Raw genomic sequence first — 8,827 nt, forward strand, 5'->3', positions numbered from 1 at the left:
AAGAAAACCCACGAAAAGCACTCGACATGATTTGGGTGTTTCTTCAAACAAAAATTCTTGAACCACAATTATTTCAAATTAACCTTCACAGACGCCTCAACTAACCTGTCCCATCCACATGGGCATTAAACCCTGGAGCCGTCACGTGTCTTATTACTCTTCTTCTCTCAGACGGCATGTGATGAGACAAACAGAACTGCGATGTTACACGTGGAACGTCAACACAGGGCTCGTTTCGAGTCCTGTTTGCACATCCGGGAGGTTTCCGAGACTTAACTGCGCCCACTTTGTCAATACGTCAGGTTAAACACGTCCCAGGACGTCAGTAAAGAGAGGAACCAAGTAGATAAACACAGCCTCTCAACTCTGCCTCACCTCATTTCATTCACAGCCCTCAAACTCATATCTCCGCCTCAGACGCAGGCGTCGGCGTTCTGCCTGCGAGTGCGTGAGCCGACAGTGGCTCACGCAGATGATCAGGCGGCCGGTCACCCCTCCACTGCTCAGCAGCGGCGGCGGCCTCAGGGGGATCAGCCTATCGGGCTTGAATTACGATGCGTTTAAAAAAATAGAGGCGTGCGCACAGGCACACAAATGTGCACACGTCCTTGAGTGCAACTACCACATTATAAATGCCTGTCTTTGGCATAGTTCATTCTTCCACAGGTTCGTCCACTGCCGTCTCTTTTCATAAACATACACATGAGCAAACATCTACGGGGACTAAAAAGGACATTTTCCAACATTTTTCTGGTCAAAACAAATGAGTTGAACCCAGAGGGTGGATTGTACTTTGTGTTATAAAGGGCGGGTGTAACACTGGAGGGAATCCTCCAGTGCCACTGCAGATATGTTCACTCATCCAACTCATGTGTTTCTCCACAGCCTGAAACAAGCCGACATTATTTGACCCCATTTGATGGAGGTTCATTAATTTTCATATATGTTTTCTACAGTAGATACAGTACACATGGAGCAGTGAAGGGGTTGAGTAAACCTACCATGTAAACAGCTGTTTAGAAAAAGACTTGAGGATCCCTGTCCCCGTTGTCGTCACCCGCGGTCCTATCTGTGCATGCTCCAAAACCAAAAGCTGCTGTGACACACTGAGCATCAGCGATGCGCAGAGGAAACTGAAAACCAAATGTTTCGCCCCCCCAAATGCAGCTCTGTCCATTCTACCTGTTCATCCCCCTAAAGACAAACAGTGACAGTAACTTCGCTTGGCACTAATTACAACCAAGGTGCTTTAGCTATTTCCCCAACAAGATGCATCACAGCAAGGGCCTAAACATAAACACGGGACCTGGTTGACAGAACAGGAGTCAAGGATAGAAAAAAAACCCTGTACCGGTACATAAAATATTTAAAATAACTGCTCCAAAGAAGGAAAAAACACACACACAAAAAACAAAAGAAACAAAGAAACGCAACATTCAAATGTAACTATGCAATGGTAATACTGTGAACTGCACCATCCCTCCCAAAAAACGAAACAACCTAACACAAAACCATATAAACAAGATTTAAAAGAGACTCCATGTGGCTGCAGGTAGCTTTGAGGGCCTGCTCCAGACCAGAGGCTCCAACCACATTAGGAGAAGAGAAAGACGAGGGGCATTCAACTGTACTGTATCATGAGCTGTTGTTGCTCCGTTGTGGGACTTTTTTTCACAGTTTCAAGTCTTTAGTGTTTCGCATGTTTGTGAGGAACTTGAACCAAGTGTTGCCCGTTGGCAGCCGACGGAGTCAAGACATCGCTGGAAAAGCCAAAAATGCATGTTTGTAAAAGTAGGAATCGCCCCCTTCTAGAGGAAGAGAAGGCGTCGTAGCTTAGACTCTGGGATCATCGTACCTACAGTGTGTGGAGCTCAGCCAGCATCCTCCCTCCACGTCATTGCCCAGTGCAGTTGTAAAAACACACATGTATACAGAGAACACTTACACTTTGCGAGTACGACACAAAAGGGTCTGTGAGGGGGCGAGTGAATAAAAACTAGACACATTCAGGAAGTGTGGGTATCGTTTTTGCTGGAATCGATTTTGAACTAGAGCCCTTATATTTATGTCGATGCAATCAAAAGTGTGTGTGTGTGTGTGTGTGTGTGTGTGTCTCAAGTGCAATCCTGTGACTCCAAGCCAACTCAAGTGAATAAAGAGAACAACTGAGTGTAAATAAAATAAAAAAAGAAACAAGAGGGTTTTCAAACCCCTCTAATGTCCAATACGTTGGATTTGAGTATGCGTTGTGATTGCATGTGGAAATGGTGCATTTGAGCATAAACGTGGACCCAAATAAAATAAACCCCTTAAAAATCCCAAGGACAGGTCTCAGAGGAAAGTTCATCATTCAGAGAGAGAAAAGCAGAGAAGTCGAAAGGCTCGGCACAAGTGCTGAACCCTCCCAGTAAAAACAAGAGACGGAGCAGAGGGGGAGACCAGAGCAGCGTGCAGGTCCTTGTTCAGTAGTCTGTACATTCAAAACACACACACACACACACACACACACACACACACACACACACACACACACACACACACACACACACACACACACACACACACACACACACACACACACACACACACACACACACACACACACACACACACACACACACACACACACACACAGGTACTCTGGTTAAGGCAGTGGTGGCAGATGAGGCTGCAGTGAGGTCAGCTGGAAGCGGAGAACTGGCTGTTGGGGCTCATGGCAGTGAAAGCTCCCACTTTAATCAACTCTCCTCATCCTCCTCCCCGTCTCCTCATCTCCTCTCTCTCCTTTGCTCAGTCGCGCTCCTCTCCGTCGGTCACTCGAACGACATCAGGTTGGCCGGAACCTGTGAACACAGAGACGTGCAGTGAATGGTGGAAGTGTTGGAGCGATGGCATGCGGGTTTCCAGCTCCATACCTGTTGCCTATTGCTCTGACAGGCAGCACTCAGATGTTTGAACCACAGCAGAGCGTTCATTCTGTTCCCTGCTTGGTACTTGTAGGTGTTACCTAGGCAACAGACACAAACAGCATGAGATGCCAATTCTCTCCCCCACACACACAAACCTGATTTATGTAAAGCCAGTAAAATAAAAACCAATCACGCATGAAAGGTTAGGGACAAAGTCAGGCAGTTTGTGTTTCTGTGGGCGTATAAACACCGAAGGAAAATACCAGATATGGCACAAGTATACACACTCCTGCAACAGGGATGATCTGAAAGTGTGTCTGTTCTCACAGGCATCCTTTCTTTGTCTTTCTCACCATGTTCCGTATCCGTCAGCAAGAAGACATCAGGGTGCTCAGGATCATCCGCCATCATGGCCATCAGCCCCACCACACACACGCTCTTACTGGACGTCGACTTGAACTGGACAGGGAACACGCAGAACAGCATTACATTTCCTTCTTCTAACAACTCTGTAGCATCTAAATGACACCAGACGATGAAGGAACTCTGTGTGTGTGTGTGTGTGTGTGTGTGTGTGTGTGTGTGTGTGTGTGTGTGTGTGTGTGTGTGTGTGTGTGTGTGTGTGTGTGTGTGACCAGTAAGCTCGCATGTGCACACGGTTCTGATTAGCCCGTGAGTGACACACGGTGCTGCTGTGATGTCATTGGTCTCATTATTTAATGAGTGCTACCATCTGTCTGCAGCCCTGCTCCACTAAAGCCAGTCCAGTGACCGACACACACGCCCACGCACAAACCCTCATCCCTTCATTCACCGGTTTCACTTCAGTTCCCTACCCCTCCTTCTCCTCCTCAGTTCCTGTGCAATAGATGCAGTCCAAACCCTCACACGAACACGCGTCTCAGTTCTTGTTTAGGAAACCTAAACATTTGGTGCGTTTGCTCATCTGCATTTTTCTGTTATTTCCTTTTCTCGCAAAAAAGGCCTGTGAAAAGCACCTCAAGTAGTGTTTTTCCTCTGAGATCATCCTGCTATTAAACTTTCTAAGAATGAGTGTGTAATGGCTCTCATGTGTCATCTCACAAAAAACAGAAAGAGTCTTGGGGTGACTTGGTTCAACAACTCACTTTCAACACAGGAACAAACCCAAGATTTTAAGGTCTTTCACTGTGTTACACCAGCTTTAATACATGTCGTGAAATGCTAGTATTTGTCACCTTCTGCACAGTGTAAACCAAAAACAAAGAGGGCATAACTCACGTGTTTTCTCTCAGTGGCCTTTAGGGACTTGGCAGGGTAGTAGTACAGCTGGGTTCCACATAGAGCCACCCAGTATTTGGTCCAAGATGCCACCTGGAGGCACAAAGGTGAAAGCTCATCACCTTTTACTAATACAGCATTCTATCCCACCCTTTGATTCTAGGTCTAGTTCTGTGCTGCGCTGGAGACAGGGACAGATAAGGACAGACACAGAGGAGCCCTGTGATGCCTGTTCAAAGGGGAGGTGTCTGTCTCTCACTGACTAAAGAACAAAGGGTAGAACACGCTCTGCAGGGGGCTCCAGGCTCCTCTGCAGCTGAGAATGAGCCCTCTGGGACAATGGGCGTGTTGTCCACAGCAGAGCACAGTGAATGGCCACTGGTCAACTATTACTGTGCTCCTTCCTTGGAGACGTGAGTGTAAAAATGGCTGAAACATACAACATGCACGTGTGCTGCTGTGAATGCTTATGTAAGTGTTTGTGTGGTTTCTCACTGTTGGTTTCTTGCCCTCCTTGAGCACGGTCTTCCGCCTCAGCACCCCCTGCACTGTGACTGCTCCGGGATACAAGTGAACTGCGAGCTCTTCTGACTCTGCTGAGCTAAAACAGGACAAAGGCACATTACATGCTACACACAGCAAAACCCCACATGGGTAAACACGAAACACACCAGACAAACTCAGAGGAGATGCTAATAATGATAGACTCAATCTGCAAAGCGACGTCACTCTGCTTCATCCATAAGCATTTGATTCTACCAGTTATTACTATTTTGCAGAATTTGATATGAATCATCATGCTGCTACAGTATCTGCAGTTAGGAGCACAGAGATGGGCGTGGGGCTTTGCAGAGTGTCTGTATGGAGGATCAGAGCCAGAAACCTTGTAGAGGAGCTTAGTGATGCCTGGTGGAAAAAAGAAAGACAGAACAAAAAGAAGAGAGAGATCCGAACCAAAAGGGGCTCCTTATATGCAAGGCGCATAAGAACTGGCTCTAAAAAGAAAGATTATTCCTGTCTACTTTAGAAGCGAGGATGTAACAGCTTGTTTCCACATGGAGCCGACTGTGACTGTGGAAACTCCGGTTCAACTTCACGTCATGAAATATCTTGGTAGATGTTGACTTGAAGTGCTGAGTGCGTGTGTGGTAGACATGCAAAAACAGAAAAAAGGCAGGCTAACGGCACGCAGAAAAGAGATCAAGAATCATAGTCTCGTCATGGCCCTCCACCCCTGATTGTGATTTCACCAACTCACACACACACACACACACACACACACACACACACACACACTTTCCCCACTGCCAAGATTGTCCCAGCACTATGCACACGCTAAGCCGTAGAACACAGTGGCCCCTCAGGGGAAGTGAAGGGCATGAAGGGAGGATAAGAGAGGGTTCTTTCGGTCAGGTTGTGTGTACCTGCTGGGCCTTAGGACTCCTCTGTAGGGGATGCGGGCCACTCGGGTCACTGGGCCCAGAGAGTGATAGAATCGAGTCCTGTTCAGAATAGGATAAGATAGGATAGGGGGCACGGGACACTGTTAAGGCTGTGTGGGCGTTGTTCTGTCTGCTTGCTGGGGTTAGCGCTGTTAGCGGCGGTCATTTGGTTAGCACAGCGACTGATGATGGTTCGCAGAGTTATTCAAAAGTCCAAGAGGCTGCTTTAGAAAGAGGATTAAGATGATTTTCAGGGGAGACACTTTGGAGTTTTTATGTTTAAGAGCGGGAGTGTGGCTCCACACGCTTGTTGGCACAGCAGGATCACTGCTTAGAGGCTTTAAATGCACTTAATACATTTCAGGCTGCTGGAGAAGCAAAAGCATCTGTGGACAGGGCTGGGGAGAAGAAGCCTTGGCTGCAGGGCTGGGAGCAGGGCTATGCATGGCGTGTGCTGGAGATTTAATGACACATACTTTTGCAGAGCTGTGTCTTGAAGCCAGAGGTTTTAAAATTAGACCATGATATCTGGGATGGGGGGAACTTTATGATATTTTGCTTATGAGTTTGACATAAATGCCTGAGACTTACCTCTCAAAAGCAGGCCAGGACATCTCTTCACTGAGCTCAGAGCCCTCACTGCTCCCTGTATTAAGATATAAATCATCACAAAAAATGCACAACATGCCACTGAAGGTACAATCTGCTGTCTATTTTGTGGAGGAGTGTGGACTTTTATCTACCTAGTGAAATACCACTGGACAGAGTGGAGCTCTCTGCCTGTCCCCTGGTGGGACTGTGGCTCTCCAAAACACTGTCGTCCAACAGGTGGCGGGAGCCAGCATTGGGGAATGTAGCACTTTTAAACTCTACCGTATTCATCTTGTGGATAAAACTGCAGAGACACAGAAGGCAGCGCAGATCAGTGAGTGCTGGCATTTTCTGTTTGTGTGGGTTGCAGTAAGCTTCATTATTATGTGTGAAAATGAAAGAAACTGACTTGTAGCCCAGGCTATGGCACTTCCTGTGTCCGTAGGGCAGCAGGTTCCTTGGGGAGGGAGGTGTGGGCGGGACTTTGGGCGCCTCGCCGCTAACCGTACACTTACGGCTGCAGAGAGGAGACGCTGAGGCTTCCTGGCCTTTGGGCGAGAAGGAAGCACAACATTGTAGACATGGAAGAACTGAGAGTCAGATAATTAACACATCCATTCAACATCCGCCCGTCACTAGAGAGCTCTACTGAAACATACCAACAAGATCCTCTTTAGAAGCATTGGTTCGTGGAGTGCTGGTGCCAGGTTCAATCTTCTGTGACAACCTTAATAAGGAGTATCGAGTGAGCATTATAAAATATATTGGAAGCAGGATAAAAATAACGTCTTACGTATTGCTCGTGTGACTCTGCTGGTAATGACCAGAAAGAAACCACTTACTTGTAATTCTCATCCTCCACAAACTTCTGCAGCTCCTCAATATATCTGACCGAGTTGAGATACTTCTGCACATGAGGCAACACTGCTACATCTGAAGGAGTTGGGATGAAGACAGACTTTAGTGGACGTCCAGACATTTCTCATCAAGCCATCGCAGACACACAGCTGGTAATTTTACTTTATAGTTCCAGTTTTACCAACTATACAGAACAACAACAAATAAGTGTGTCCATTTTAAATCTCACCGTAGGTACAGGATCTCTGCAGGTCGGATATGATTCTGAGAAGGTTGTTCATCAGGTTTGATCTCTGTTCGTTCTCCAGGATGCTGCCCGTGGAGGGGTAGGCCGAGTCGATATACGTCAGGTCAGACAGGTACATCCCTGAAATAGAGCAGCAGGCAGACATTAAATTAAAATCAGACACCATCATGTCTCATGTCTAAGGTGTTGTTTCACCACTGGCCAACACAAAACATTTCGCTGTCTAAAGAGCTCAACTCATTAAAAAGCAAAAGCACAGATAAACAAGGCAGGACGTTGTAACTTGGCCCCATTACTTTAAACACATGAAGTCAGCGCCGTGCAGCTGTGCCCTTCATAACGTGAAACAAACCGGTAACTGCACACGGGCCCAAACAGGAAGAAAAACTCCAATAAGGCTTTATTTGCATAAACCTTGCTCAAGTTTCTGTGATGTGCTCCCTTAGGATCTAAACGCCTCGGAGTGGATGACTGATGTTCTCTTCAGCCTTTCGAACTCAACCCCAGGTCTTCCTCTCATTCTCTCCCCCCTGTTGCTTTGCTCCTTGCTTCTTTTTGACTTGAAGCAAAGCAAAGATTCTTGCTCTTTCATTACATAAATATTAATATTTAGTGTCAAACCCAGAAGCAGCTTTTTGCCATTTTGAAAAGATTTACACAAGCGCCTACTGATGGTGTGTCTTGCCTTCCATTATCCTCTTTCTTGCCTTTCCCTCTTGCTCAATGCTTCTTTCACACGCCAGTGTCGAGATTGAGTGCAGATGTAGAAAAAGTTATCACACACTGGGCCATAGAACACACCACCCCCACCCCATTCCCCTTAATGTGTGTAGACACACACACACTCTTACAACACTGTGCATGTACAAATAAGCACCAAAAACATCCCCGCAGGACCAGATCCAAGAGATAAAAAGGGCCTAAAGTTGTGTTCAGGACATTATACACACACACACACACACACACACACACACACACACACACACACACACACACACACACACACACACACACACACACACACACACACACACACACACACACACACACACACACACACACACACACACACACACACACACACACACACACACACACACACACACACACACACACACACACACACACACACACACACACACAAAAGCTTGGCTTTAACACCATCTGACTGGAATAAGAGAGAAAGGGTGAGAGCATGAGAAGTTTACAGGCCTTTGAAAACTCAGCTGTGAAACGTAAAGTGAGAGATGGGGAAAGAGGAGGAGGAGGATTCTAGAGGCTTAACGGCTGTAGCTGCTCAACTCTGAGCGTGCTTAAGTCCACGCCGCCCGGAACACCCATGGACGGATGTGTGTTTGAACCCGGCTTTGGGGAACACAGGGAACAGGCTGGACGTGGAACAACTTGTATGAAGGCGCAACAAGGAACCATCAAGTCCTCTTATGTCCGCTCCCTTTGTTCTTTATCAAACACACAAAAGTAAATAATAAAAAGGAGAGATAGACCAATTGTAAGACGCC

General features: G+C 46.8%; 1 protein-coding gene across 3 annotated transcripts in view; it reads right to left on the bottom strand.

Moving 5' to 3' along the window:
* ralgps2 (Ral GEF with PH domain and SH3 binding motif 2) overlaps positions 1-8,827 on the bottom strand; it is a 49,095-nt gene that overhangs the window by 438 nt on the left and 39,830 nt on the right. For 2 of the 3 annotated variants that reach the window (XM_029148552.3, XM_041070581.2), the window contains exons 10-21: positions 7,290-7,427; positions 7,045-7,135; positions 6,862-6,929; positions 6,612-6,750; positions 6,355-6,506; positions 6,203-6,257; positions 5,594-5,671; positions 4,665-4,770; positions 4,170-4,262; positions 3,263-3,368; positions 2,916-3,007; positions 1-2,843 (exon numbers count right to left, since the gene is read on the bottom strand). The exon at positions 1-2,843 is cut by the window's left edge and continues 438 nt beyond it. In XM_029148552.3, coding sequence (XP_029004385.1) covers positions 2,814-2,843; positions 2,916-3,007; positions 3,263-3,368; positions 4,170-4,262; positions 4,665-4,770; positions 5,594-5,671; positions 6,203-6,257; positions 6,355-6,506; positions 6,612-6,750; positions 6,862-6,929; positions 7,045-7,135; positions 7,290-7,427 — 1,148 coding nt within the window. In that variant the 3' untranslated portion in view covers positions 1-2,813. The remainder of the gene's footprint in view (positions 2,844-2,915; positions 3,008-3,262; positions 3,369-4,169; positions 4,263-4,664; positions 4,771-5,593; positions 5,672-6,202; positions 6,258-6,354; positions 6,507-6,611; positions 6,751-6,861; positions 6,930-7,044; positions 7,136-7,289; positions 7,428-8,827) is intronic. The other variant, XM_029148553.3, reaches the window with a different exon arrangement.

This window comes from Betta splendens, chromosome 4 (genome assembly GCF_900634795.4).
Source record: "Betta splendens chromosome 4, fBetSpl5.4, whole genome shotgun sequence".
Classification (NCBI taxonomy): domain Eukaryota; kingdom Metazoa; phylum Chordata; class Actinopteri; order Anabantiformes; family Osphronemidae; genus Betta; species Betta splendens.